Source organism: Thamnophis sirtalis, unplaced genomic scaffold (assembly GCF_051295495.1).
Source record: "Thamnophis sirtalis isolate CommonGarterSnake01/CBP01778 unplaced genomic scaffold, rThaSir2_p1.2 scaffold_9, whole genome shotgun sequence".
NCBI classification, from domain to species: Eukaryota; Metazoa; Chordata; class Lepidosauria; order Squamata; family Natricidae; genus Thamnophis; species Thamnophis sirtalis.
Window position 1 is genome coordinate 451802 of NW_028261389.1, and position 13749 is coordinate 465550.

At 52.1% G+C, this 13749-nt stretch overlaps 1 protein-coding gene across 1 annotated transcript in view; it reads left to right on the top strand.

Annotated features, from left to right (window-relative positions):
* The window catches only part of MAPK8IP2 (mitogen-activated protein kinase 8 interacting protein 2), a 32431-nt gene that overhangs the window by 15054 nt on the left and 3628 nt on the right, over nt 1-13749 (top strand). The window contains exons 4-8 of the mRNA XM_087722595.1: nt 7945-8068; nt 8819-11038; nt 11649-11724; nt 12168-12340; nt 12849-12958. Coding sequence (XP_087578721.1) covers nt 7945-8068; nt 8819-11038; nt 11649-11724; nt 12168-12340; nt 12849-12958 — 2703 coding nt within the window. The remainder of the gene's footprint in view (nt 1-7944; nt 8069-8818; nt 11039-11648; nt 11725-12167; nt 12341-12848; nt 12959-13749) is intronic.

Sequence of the window (13749 nt, forward strand, 5' to 3'; positions counted from 1 at the left end):
TTGAGCTGGTGCCCTGCTATTTTTCTCTCCCCACCGCTTCTCTCCCCACAGCCCCTCCTGGATCCCCTTCTTGGTGGGAGCCCTCCCCCAGCTCTTCACAGGCTGAAGAGGCCACGTGCCCAGAAAGGGGCCCGGAAAGGACATTAAGGGGGCCCAGCCCCAAAGCCCTTCGCCCCGGCCTCTGAATGAACCTGATTGCGGCCTTTGGGGTGGACATCCAAGGGGCAGAGTCGACCGCCTTAGCCTTACAAATAGGGGCCAACTCCCGCCACAACTCCCATGTGTATCCCAAGCTGATCTGTTGTGCAGATCAGCAGCCCAGGCAGGAATTATTTTATTGATTGATTGATATGGCCGCCCTCTCATTCTAAGTGACCCTGGATGGCTTATAATAAATAAATGAAGAATGATGGAGAATAAAAGTCATTTGGTTGGGTCACTGAAAGCCACGCAGAGCCTTAAAAAAAGCAGTGAAGTGTATCTCCTGCTGTTTGACTAAGACCCCCAAGGGGCTCCTCCTTATTTGTCAAGGCAGCCCTGAATCTCTTCTCTAGGACCCCTTTTGAGGTGCCTGGGTGTCCCCCGAAGCCCACAGCTGGGTCTCTTTCCCGGCTGCCTGGTCTCCCATGACCTTGACGCCGCTTAAGCTCCTGCAGGATTTTTGAGCAGTTTTTCCCCTGTCACAGGCCCATCACTAATCCCCCCCCCTGGGATTAGGGCTCCCCCTTCGGGCTTCTAATCTGCCAATACGTGAATTTTCAGCTGGTTTCCGACTGACGCTCTGTTGCCAGGCTAAGCCTCCCTAGGAGGAGGCTGCTGAGCCTTCCCACTCCAAAGGGGGTGGGGGGTGATCCCCTCCCTCTTAGCAGCTGGAGGGGGGGTCCAGATTGAGCCCAACACTGATGGGGGATCTGTAAAAACTGGGGTTGGTTGACCTGGAGGAAGCATAACATTAATAGCCCTACAGATAGAGACGTTTCTGATGCATCAATCCTACCCTGACATCAGGGCGGGGGGGGGGGGGGCACGGCTGGCTCAGAAATTCTGGGAGTTGGGTGCCCCAGATATCTCCTCCTTACAAGGGCCTGATGCCCAGAAGACAGAGTTAGGCCAGTTGTGGTCATTAATAATGCCAGAAGGCTCCGGGAGCCGATGGAAGACCCACTGAAATAGGGTCAGCAACAGAAGGAGACCCAGCCAGGGTTTTAGCCAGCAAATCTGTAGAATGACGTTGTAGAGAAGCCAAAGCTACAATAAAGAAGCACGATAGGAAGAATAAGAGAGTTGGAAGGGACCTTGAAGGTCTTCTAGTCCAACCCTCTGCTTAGGCAGGAGAACCTGTACCACTTCAGACAAATGGTTCTCCAACATCTTTTTAAAAACTTGGAGCATTCACAACTTCCGGAGGCAACTTCTGTTCCACTGGTTAATTGTCCTCACTGTTAGAAAATTCCTCCTTCGTTCTAAGTTGCTTCTCTCCTTGATGGGTTTCCATCCTTTGCTTCATCTCCTGCCTTCAGGTGCTTTGGAGAATAGGTGGACCCCCCCCCTTCTTCTTTCTGACAGCCCCTCAAATACTGGAATACTGATAACATGTTAATCCTGGCACTTATTTTCATTAAACTGGACACATCCTGTTGCGGTAAGCATTTTTTTTAACAGAGGCAATTTGGCAACTTTAAGACTTGTGGACTTCAACTCCCAGAATTCCCCAGCCAGCATAGCTGGGTGTTGAGGTCCACAAGTCTTAAAAGTTGCCAAGTCTGAAGACCTCTGCTTTCGAATGTTGATACCTCCAACTTTTGTGTTGGAGCGGATGCGTGGGAATTCCACGGACAGCCAAGGAAACAAACCAACAGATCATCTAACCCAGTGTTTCTCAACCTTGGCAACTTGAAGATGTCCGGACTTCAACTCCCAGACTTCCCCAGCCAGCATTCGCTGGCTGGGGAATTCTGGGAGTTGAAGTCCAGACATCTTCAAGTTGCTAAGGTTGGGAAACACTGATCTAACCAATCAACCCCAAGTTCCAGAATCACGGAGTTGGATGGGACTTTGGAGGACTTCTAGTCCAACCCCCTGCTTAGGCAGGAAACTCCCTCTCTATACTAGCACTGATGGCATTACCTAGTTGGGTCATGAAATGTTTTCAAGAAAACCACCAAGCTCAGAGAGCACCAAGGACCCCTCATTTCAATCCTGAGCTACTACAAATATTCTCCTTTATTGAAACCGATTCCATTTCAGACAAAGGTTTGTCACTTAATGTCCAGACGGCCATTCTTCCTACTTCCTATTCAGCACTGAGTCTGGATTAGAAACTCACTGCTGCTTCTTAGCCGGTTTTGTGCCTTTAATTGCTGGGTTCTTTTAATTATAATAAAAAACAATACTCTTAAGTAAGGAAAATATAAACAAGGAACTCCCACTTTACAAGGAAAAAGCGGGCACCCAATTGTACTGGCCTGGGGCTCAGAAAGATGGCACTGTTGCCACCAACAAAGCTGCCGCAGCTGGCAGGGCATCCTCTGGACCGCTGGACACGGGACACAACGCGGCCGTTCAAGGGGCTTCTTGCAGTTTGTAAGCAGGCAGGCAGGAAGACGGCTGGAGGCGAGGAGGAAGATCCACTTTCTGGATCCTGGAGGTGGAGGGGTGCTTAGCCCCAATCCTTTTAAGATAATGTCTGCTCAGGATCTTGCAGTCCAGGCCTCATCAGGACAGGAAACAAGAATGGCCAGATCTGCAACCAGGAGGCAGAAAAACCCTGGATCTCGTGATCAGAAGCGAAACACCTTCAGAAGAAAAATGCCCAGAAAGTCCAATTGCCTCTTGAAAAAGCTCCTTTGGGACAACCGTGAGCCGGATGATGACGGAGAATAATCTCCGTAGACGTTTGGAGTGGGGAAGTGACTCCTTTCCTTTCCTCGCCTCCCGTGTGTTTTAAAGACCTGGCATTTGGTGAAGGCCTGGTATTTAGAGAGGGAACAGGAATTATTAGAAGAACCCAGTAATTAAAGCCACGTAACTGACTAAGCAGCAGCTTCTTTCTAAGCCCAAATCAGTATTGAATGAGGAGGAGGAGGAGCGTCTGATTAAAGGCATTCGGGGTTTGCAACCTTCCCAGCCGAAAGGGACAATTACGGACACGTAATTGTAGCTAAATCACAACTGTAGCATCGTGAGAAGGAAATGTAAACAATTTGGTGAGGATCCAGTGAGTAGGGAGAGACATTACTGTCTGTTTTATAAAAACGGTATTTAAAAAAGGAAGAATAACACGGGGGCAAAAGCCGTTGCTATTCCAACGTGTCTGAAGTTCCCAAAAGTGATGACAGGTTGTGGAAGTTGTTAGACGAACCAAGAGGCAGGAAGGGTGCTGAGGGCTGACTGGGCACAGAGCGAGGCAGGAGGGACTTTAGGAAATCCACTTAAAATCAATGTTTGCTTGAGGGTTGATCAGTCCTTTCTTCGTCTAAGAGTTGCATCAAACAAGCAGTCAAAGAAACAGCGGATTAAAAAGATGACACGTCATCCTGGGTGACCTGCTAAGTTCTGCAGATAATATTCTAGCACAGGAGGCTTCAAACTTGGCAACCTGTCCAAGACCTCTGGACTTCAACTCCCAGAATGAGCCCACGAGTCTTAAAGTTGCCAAATTTGGAAAGCTCTGTGTCTAGTGGAATAATTGCCACCCTAAAGCTAAAGTCATAATATTGTTCAAATCACCCCAAAGATAAAAATCCCAGCTGGAGACACTCTACTGCATGACATTATATTCCATCAAACATTTCAATTCTGAATTTAAAAGGGCTGCGGGAGATTTTAGATTACATTACCGTTGGAAGGGAGCTTGGAGGCCATCTAGTCCAACCCCCACCCAAGCAGGAGACCCTGCAACATTTCTGACAAATGACAGTCCAATCTCTTTTTTTATTTAAACAATTTTTATTTATTTTTGAACGAAGACAAACAAACATAAAAATAAAAAAACCATCTTCCACTACAAATTGTAGAAAGTGTGTCAGTTTGTTAGAGTATTTCCATGCATCTCTTCCATAGTCACCACCTGCTTTTCATATCAAATCACATGTTTTAAATTCACATGGATCCATGTATATCACAATTATTATATCTCAACCTTAATTCGGCTATAATTGTTTTTACATCCTTTTATATATAATATTCAAAATCCAGAATAGAATTATATGATAACAGTCTATTAAATCATCCAATCACAATACATCTTTATAACATATTCTAGATAAAGCTTTTAAACCTCCTCTCATAATCTCCATGTGTTGTTTGTATAAAATTTCATATTATCAAACTAATATAGCTATATATTATTATTATTAATCATTATTTAACTATAGCTATTGGCACTTCATTTTATACATACTACTAGTAAACTAAATTTAGCTTAGTTTTTATTATACATTTTCATTGCATCATCCTGTATCTTTCCAGTAATAGTGCAGTCTTATATCTCTTCCCATTTGTAGCATTAATGTTCCAGTTACTTACTTAATAAATCTTGTATGAACTTCTCTTCTCAACATGTTGTTCCTTTCGTATCTCATAAAAGCTTGAAACCCAGCATCTGCTCTTTCCGTCAGCTTATCTTTGGTTATCACTGGTGCTTCTCTGAAGATTTCTCTCCTTATCTCCGTCAATTTTTCTCTCTTTCCTTCTTTTGTGCTTTGAAGACTGGAGTAGATTTCCAATCCATCCATCTCCCCTTTCCATATTCCGCTCTTGCCATTACCAACCACACTCACTTTGTTGTCATTATCCACAGTTTTCTTATCTCTTTGCTCATTTTTTCTTCAATTTTTTGAACTCTGTCCTCCACTTTCTTCATTTGATAAACATCCTCAGTTTTTTCATCAATTTTTTCTGTTTTGTATTCCATATTCTCCAATCTCTTTTCAATTCTCTCTGTCACAACTAATAGATTTTGAATTTCAAACATAATCATTTGCAATGTTACAGTTTCTTTTTCCTGCTGAGCCATTCTTTCAATTTTGCAGGCACTGCCACCATAGGATTCAAGGCTATTTTAATAAACTTCAAACAGGTTCATTTATTATCTTTCAAGTCCAAATGTTGCCTTCCCTCCAATAGCTAGTGATAGAACTCCCCAAAAGCACCTGTATAAACAACTTGTGCCCTTCCTACTATCACTGTCAGTAAACAAACTGAAAGAACCTTGAATCTCAAGTGATCAAAGAGAAAGAAGAAAAAACAATGTATCCAGCCTCCAGCCTCTAAGTGCCCACCTTCAGGGCCTTCCCAGGAGGGGTTAGGGTTAAGGTTTTCCTCCTGTTGTTACAACCCTCTTTATAATCCTTCGTATTATCTTCTTTATATTCCAAGCTTAAGAAGGAAAAAAACCCTTAAATAGAGATCAAAAACAATCCAATCAATCCAATCAAGCATTATAAAAAAAAGAAAGAAAATTTTAATCCATAGGTGTAAGCAAAAGTGAAAAAAAAAGAAGAAAAAAATTAACCATTCAGTTTAAAAAAATAGGGAGTCTTTGCAAAAATTCCACCCATGAAAAAAAATTAGAAACAGGATAACATACTAAGTTTAATGTAGATTAATTTCGCCGCTTACGGTCTTCCATCTTCGATTTTAATTTAACTTAATTTTTTGGGGGTAGTCTCTTTTTCTAATAATAAAATTTCCTCATCAATTCGACACACTTTCTCTTTTTGCTTTCTTCCCATTGGGAGCTGTCCCAACTTCAGCAGCTTCATTAGCTGCGTTTCTGTCGTCGGGAAAAAAAGGGCTATTCCTGGATTTTTCAGGGACTTTGCAGTGTCCCAGAAATCAGCAGGAGGTGCTCTTCTCACTCACCGTCTCTGCAGGACGGTTTAGGTCCGAATGGACCATCCAGCGGCAGAAATATCGACTGCTATCTTGGAGCACCAAGATCGCACGTCGTGCGACATAAGCCCCTTTCTCCCAATCTCTTCTTGAAAGCCTCCAGTGATGAAGCTCTCACAACTTGGGTGGGAGTGGGAGTGGGAGGCACCGTGCTACGGTGGTTCTCCTCCTACCTCTCGGACAGGTCGCAGTCGGTGTTAGTGGGGGGGCAGAGATCGTCCCCTAGGCCCCTAAATTATGGGGTGCCTCAGGGCTCGGTCTTATCCCCCCTGCTATTCAACATCTACATGAAACCGCTGGGAGAGATCATCCGCAGGCACGGGATTAGATACCATCAATATGCGGACGATACTCAATTGTATCTGTCCGCCCCGTGCCAACTCAATGAAGCGGCAGATGTGATGAGCCGGGGTCTTGAGGCCGTTATGGACTGGATGAGGGTTAACAAGCTTGTGCTCAACCCAGAAAAGACCGAGTGGCTGTTGTGTTTTCCTCCCAAAGATTTGACTACTATTCCAACACTCAGGCTGGGGGGTCAAATTTTGCACCCCTCAGAGAGGGTTCGCAACTTGGGAGTCCTCCTGGATCCACAGCTGTCATTTGACCACCACCTAACGGCTGTGACCAGGGGGGCATTCGCCCAGGTTCGCCTGGTGCGCCAGTTGCGACCCTACCTGAATCGGGAGGCTCTCACAACAGTCACTCGGGCCCTTGTGATCTCTAGGCTGGAATACTGCAATGTGCTCTACATGGGGCTGCCCTTGAAGAGCATCCGGCGGCTTCAGCTAGTGCAGAACGCAGCCGCGCGAGTGATCGCGGGTGCACCTCGATTCACCCGCATAACACCCATCCTCCGCGAGCTGCGCTGGCTGCCTGTCGATCTCCGGATGCGCTTCAAGGTGCTATTAATCACCTATAAAGCCCTACATGGCAGTGGATCTGGATACTTGAGAGACCGCCTTCTGCCAATTACCTCCCTGCGACCAATAAGATCCCATAGACTAGGCCTCCTCCGTATCCCATCGGCCAGCCAGTGTCGGCTGGCAACCACAAGGAGGAGGGCCTTCTCAGCAGTAGCCCCGGCCCTTTGGAACGAGCTCCCCGTGGAGATTCGTACCCTCTCCACCGTCCAAGCCTTCCGCATAGCCTTGAAGAACTGGCTCGCCCGTCAGGCCTGGGGATAAGGATAGTTACCCCTCCCGAATGATGAATGTATGTTGCCTACTATTTTATTATATGTCTTCTATCTTGATGTTTGTGTTCCCCCCTTCCCAGTTTTATGTGAGCCGCCCTGAGTCCCCTCAGGGAAAAGGGCGGCCTACAAATTCTAATAAAACTAATAAAACTAAACTAAACTTCTGAAGGCAGCTTCTGTTCCTTTGGTTGATTGTTCTCGCTGTCAGGAAATTCCTCCTTATTTCCAGGCTGAATCTCTCCTTGGTCAGTTTCCATCCATTGTTCCTTGTTTGGCCTTCAGGGGCTTTGGAGAACAGGTTGACCCCCTTCCTCCTCTCTGTGGAAGCCCCTCAAATATTGGATCACTGCTATCCTGTCTCCCCTGGTTCTTCTTTTTCATTGGACTAGGCATACCTGATTCCTGCAACCGTTCTTGATATGTTTTAGCCTCCAGTCCCCTCATCATCCTGGCTGCTCTTCTCTGCACTCTTTCTAGAGTCTCAGCATCTTTTTTACATTGTGGCAATCAAAACTGGATGCAGGACTCCAGGTGTGGCCTTACTAGGGCTTCGTAGAGTGGTATTAGTCCCTTCCTTGATTTTGACTGCATCCCTCTGTCAATGCAACTTAGGATTGCATTGGCTTTTTTGGCTGCAGCCACACGTGGCTGGCTCCTCTTTAGCTGGTTGTCCACCAAGGTCTTGGAGCAGCACCCGTGTCCTTGCCAGCTTCCATGGAGTCCCAGTTCTGGGGCTTCCCCGGTTCTGATCCGGGGCCTTGAAGGCAGCCAAGCTGGCAAGAGGTAAAGTGGGTTCTTTCCTCTGAGATGCTGTCCACTGAGTTGCTCTGTTCTTTTCCTCCCCCCGCCTCCAGGATTCCCTCAACAACAACAACAGTGGCCACAATGTGGCTCCCCCCCTGCAGAGGGCCACGTGGCAAGAGACCCTGCTGCACTCCTCTTCGTCCTCCTCTTCCTCCTCCTCGGTCTCCCACGCAGGTAAGTTCTCCCGTTTCTTCCAGAGGTCCCAAAAGATCCAGGGTGGCTTTTCGTTTGGCCCACCGGGGGTCTGCTCAGATCCTGGTTTCACAGGGACCTTAACCCTCCTCTCTCTCAGGAAGAGCCCCCCGCTGGGGAGAGGAACAAGCCTCAAACGGTAGAGAACCAGTTGGTCTATTTGATCCAATTCCCCTGCCGGCATCTTCTGCACACATCTCTGCTGGGAGAGCCCCAGAAGCCGTGGGGGGGTCTGGGAAAGGCAGAGGGGCTGTTTGAAGCTGAGCGACTGCCCCTCTCCTGCCCCCCCAACAGGGAGAACAGTTGGCAACTCTACCGCTTGACTGACCCAGCTGAGGCAGGGGGCCCAGCCAAATTCAGACACTGCCTTCCTACCATAGCTGGCAGGAGGGTGGGGTGAGGATCAGTGGTGGTGGTGGGGGCAGCACCCTTCCCTGCCCCTCCTCTCCCCTTCCATCCATTGGGGGGGGGAGGAAGCACTGAAGTGCATTAAGGGCATTTCAGGCCTTCGCCCACCAGATGTTACTGATTAAAAAGGAGGGCTGGAGATTCCCTCTGGATTGTGCTAACAGATTCCTTTATTTTGGGTAAAAAAATGGGGGGTGGGAGATCCCCTGGACACTCATAGGATCAGAGGCTGCCTTTGGTTCAGTTTCCAGACTTTGGAGAAGAGGGCAAAACCTCGGTTGAGTTTTCTAAGGCCTAAACGGAGCCGCTCTCTTTCCTCCGCAGAGCGCCCGTCCCCCCTGCACTCCTGTCTCCAGGACGGACCCTGCAGGGACCTCCAGAGCAGCCAAGGGCCGGCCGTCTCCCAGGCCCCTTGCAAGGCCCCACTTTTTGATGCCGAAGGCAACAGCCAGGTTCTGCAGAGAGGCCCCCCTGCGGGGGAGGATTATAACATGAACGTTGTCTCCAGTGAAGCCAGCCTGCAGCCTCCTTCCGCCTTGACCAGCGCAGCATCTGGGAAGCCTCCGGAAGCTCAGAGCAGCCCTCCGCCCCTCGGTTCCATCTCCCAGCCCCACAGTCGCAGCCCTCCCAGGTCCCCTGCCACGGAGAGCTACTGTGCCCAGTTTCAGAGGGATGCTGTGGCGTGCCAGGAGAAAGAGGAGAGAGCCGGCTTGGCTGGGGACCCAGCAGGGCATAGATCCCCCATGGGTGGGGTCCGTGCCGCACTCTCTGAGGGTGAGCCTACCAAGCGCCCCAAGGATGGTTCTCCCCAGGAGTCTGTAGAACCCCACGCAAGCCCAGTACGAGAAGCGGTTGCCCCACTGAGCTCTGAAGGAGAGGGCCCTTTTCAAGGACTGCCCTCTGCCTCCTCCGATACCACGTCTCCCTCCTCGGACCCTGGCATAGAGGCTGATCTCACCAGCCGGACCTCCAAGGCCTTCCCCCTGTGCACCCAGCACTGCGAGGACCTCAGCTCCCCCAGCTCTGACTCTGACGTGGAGGGGGAAATCGAGGCGGCCTTCGCCTCTAACGGGAGCCGCTTGGCTAGCAACATGATCTCCAGCATCTCCGAAACGGAGCTGGACGTGAGCAGTGAGAGCAGCAGTGGCCGTTCCTCCCACCTCACCAATTCCATCGAGGAGGCCAGCTCCCCGGGCTCTGAGGCAGATCTGGAGGCCGACTTGGACGCCCGGGGCATGATGGGCCTGAAGGATGCCCTCCTGCTGGATGCCAAGAAGGAGGAGGAGGGCACACAGCTGCCCATGGAGGAGAGCCTGGCGCCGCTCAAAATAGAGGAATTCTACGAAGACCCCTCAGTGCCCGTCGACCAGACTGAGCTGCCTCCTTCAGGCCATCTGGAGCTGGAGATCAACCCTGACCACAGTCTGGAGAGCCTGCGGCGGTCCTTCTACCTGCCAGTGGGGCGCCAGCTCCTGCGTGATGGGGCGGAAGAGGAAGGGAACAGTGAGGATGATTCTGAATCAGACTCGGAGTCGGAAGCCGACCTGAGCGAGGATTCGGACTCTCCGTGGCTGCTCAGCAACCTGGTGAACAAAATGATCTCGGAGGGCTCCTATCCCATCAAGTGTGCCGACGAATGCTTCCCGGCTGCTCACTCCCTCTCTGACACCATTTCCCCGGCCTCGGACCTGGAGCCGGAGATGCCCAGCGAGGCCCTAAATGACCCCCGGCCCTGCCCCCAGCAGAGCATCGAGCTGGTGGACATGGAGACGCTGCGCTGCTCTCTGCAGGGGGCTGAGGAGGAGAAGCCGCTGGGGGCCCAGCCTGCAGTGGAGAAGGGCCCTCATGGGGGGCAGATGGGGCCCTACCTGCTCATGAGCAACTCCACCAATGACGTCATCGCGCCTGTCTTCCCAGGGCGGCCTTACTCTGGCTGCTGTGTCAACCCTGTTGCTGCCAAAACCTTCCTCTCCAGGGAGCCCCCCGGCAAGGCCAACCCGGCCACAGAGGAGGAGGAGGAGGAGGAGGATGGTGCCATCGACGGGGACCTGGACTCGGGCATCTTGGAGGACAACGACATGATCGACGACATCCGGTTAGAGCCCAAGGAAGGCCTGGATGTCTCCACCGCCAAGACCAACCGCTGCTTCAGCCTGTCCTATTCCCCCGAGGAGGACGCAGTGCCCTGCCGGGGCAGCCTGAAGGGGTCCCCTTTCGACCAGGAGCTCTCCCTCCCGCCACCCGCGATGATGCTGGACGACTCCCTGGCCTACGACTCGGTCAAGTACACCCTGGTGGTGGACGAGAACACCCAGCTGGAGCTGGTCAGCCTCAGGCGATGCACCTCCGTACTGAGCGACGACAGCGAGCTGCTCCGCGCCTGCGACGCCACCGACCCGGAGGACGCCGGCAGTGACTTTGGGGAAGGGCTGGGGGCTCCCGACGGGCGCAGCTCCTCCTCGGAGGACTCCTCCCCGGAGGCCGACCTCCACTTCTCCAAGAAGTTCCTCAACGTCTTCGTCAACAGCACCTCCCGCTCCTCCAGTGAGTGACGGGGGACAGTGGGGGATGGGGGGGGCACTGTGGCCCTCAGCCCCTGTTGGGCCTTTGCATGTACGAGTTGTCCTCGACTTACAACCATTTGCTTAGTGACAGTTCAAGGCTACAGCATCACTGAAAAAAGTCTTATGACCGTTTTCCCCACTTACAACCATTGATTGGCAACTGACCCATATTTATGATGCTTGGGGGGGGGGTCTCACTTGATTCCCTTTTGCGACCTGCCGGCTAGCGAAGTCCGGGGGGATTCCAGAGTCAAACTGTGTCGCTAACTGAAACACAGCAATGATTCACTTCAAGCAAGGAAATTTGTAAAAGAGGGCAAAACTCACTTAACAAATGTCTCACTTAGCAACAGAATCTCAGGCTCAATTGTGGTCATAAGTCGAGGACTGCCTGCATTTTCTTTGGTCCCCAAAAGTCCAACCTTTGCCGCCTCCCCCAACTTCCTTTGCTGGCCCAGCCGGTGCCTCCTGCTGTGCCTGCCTGATGGGCCTTTGTCCTCCTGGGGGGTTGGGGGCCTCCCCTGCCCTGGCTGCCCCCCCCCCATTTCCTCCGATTTGGCTCCCCCAGCGCTGCCTTCTCTGCCCCCCAGGCACAGAGTCCTTCGGCCTCTTTTCCTGCATGGTGAACGGGGAGGAGAGGGAGCAGAGCCACCGGGCTGTCTTCAGGTGAGCTGTGGGAGGAGACCCTCCTGGGCTGATCCAGGGCAGGGAGGTTGGGGGGAAGGCAGAGGCCCCGTGACCAACCGGGTTCAGCCTGTGGCCGCCTCCAGGTAGGACAGCAAGGCCTCAAGGGCCCCTCTGACCACCCGCAGGGGGCCTTCCTTCAACCTGGGTTGGGCCGGTCTCACTTTACGCCTCCTTTAAGAGGTCTTCATTCTCCGTGCCAAGCGGGGCGGAGCGTCCACGGAGATCCTCCAGGTCACGGTGGTCCCAACGGGGCTGCTTCCAAAAGGCACCTGGACGTCCTCGGGTGCCCCCTTGGGAGCGCTAGTGTCAATGGCTGTCGGACGGGGCAAAGGGGAGCCGAGGGGGCGGGCTGGCCCCACAGAAGGAAGCCGGGGGAAGGGGCGGCTCCTGAAATCCCCCCCCGGGGCTGTTCTGTCTTCCAGGTTCATCCCTCGCCACGAAGACGAGCTGGAGCTTGACGTGGACGACCCAATCCTGGTGGAGCTGGAGGAGGACGATTACTGGTACCGGGGCTACAACATGCGCACGGGGGAGCGTGGCATTTTCCCGGCCTTCTACGCCCACGAGGTGGTGAGCCAGGCCAGGGACGTGGCAGGTACGCCGCGGGTGACGGGGAGGGCGGAGGGGGAGAACCAGCCTCTCTTCCCCTGTAGCTGCTCACGGGGGGGCGTTGCAGCCACCCAAAGAGCCCCAGAGCGCCCGCTGGGCACATTCTCCTGCTTGGCAGCTGCTTGGCCCTGGCTGGCTGGCTGGGAGGAGGGAGCAGCTCTGCGGGGGTGGGGTGGGGGGAGATGCTGAGGCTCAGAAGTGTGTGGGGGCGGGGGTGAGGCAGGAAGGCAAGGGGGCCAACCCTCCCCCCATCTCCACGGTGGGCTTCCCAGAGACACAGCCCAGGGGTTGAGAGATGGGGGAGGGTCTCTTGCCTTGAGTGCTGACCCCAAGGACCAGCCACCTCCTCCCAATGTGCCCCCCCCTCCCACTGGTCCTTCTGGCCGGCTCCTGTTCAGCAGCAGCGTAAGAGAGCCGGAAGGGGGGGAGAGGGCCAGAGGTGGGGGAAGCGTCCCTGCGGGAGGCCAGATGTGACTCCGGGGCGTCCCTTGCAGGGCTGAAGCGGAACCCCTGCTGGGTGGAGCACTTCAACGTGCAGTTCCTGGGCTCGGTGGAGGTGCCCTACCACCAGGGCAACGGCATCCTGTGTGCAGCCATGCAGAAGGTGAGTGCTGTGGGGCGCTGCGGCTGCCTCAGTGGGGCTGGGCCTGCAGAGCCCTAAGCGGGAGTCAGTGCGGCACAAGAGCCCCCTTCCCAGGAGACCCCGCAGCCCTCCTCCCAGCTTTCCCAACTCCGCTTCCTTCACGCGGGGAAGAGAAGAGGGCCTTCCTGCAGGGGAGACCCCAGAACAGCCCTTGGAATGTAAACGTCATTATTCCACTGAATTTCATCCAGATCCTGGTTGTCCTCGAGGGTTTTTTTCAATATTCAAAAGGCAACCTTACTTTCTTGTTTTTTTTCTTGGAAAACCTTTCGCTTCTCATCCAAGAAGCTTCTTCGGTTCTTCAGAAGCCAAGAACTTCTCTAGAACTGAAGAAGCTTCCTGGGTGGGAAGTGAAATGTCTTCAAGGAAAAACCCAAGAAAGTCCAGTTTCCTTTGGAATTCGCACCTTTAGGATTACAGTGAATTATTTAAAAAAAATAATATGAGCGATGAATAAAATTAAATTATGTATGAGTGGTTACTAGTGTGGCTGAGCCTGTTGTTACATGAGCCTATGGCCGGATATTTAGATCACAGCCATTGGGCAGCACTGCCCTTAAGGCAGTGTTTTTCAACCTTGGCAACTTGAAGATGTCTGGACTTCAACTCCCAGAATTCCCCAGCCAGCGAATGCTGGCTGGGGAATTCTGGGAGTTGAAGTCCAGACATCTTCAAGTTGCCAAGGTTGAAAAACACTGCCTTAAGGGGATGTAGTTCTTACAGGCTTCCAGGGCACCTCGGTCACAACAGGA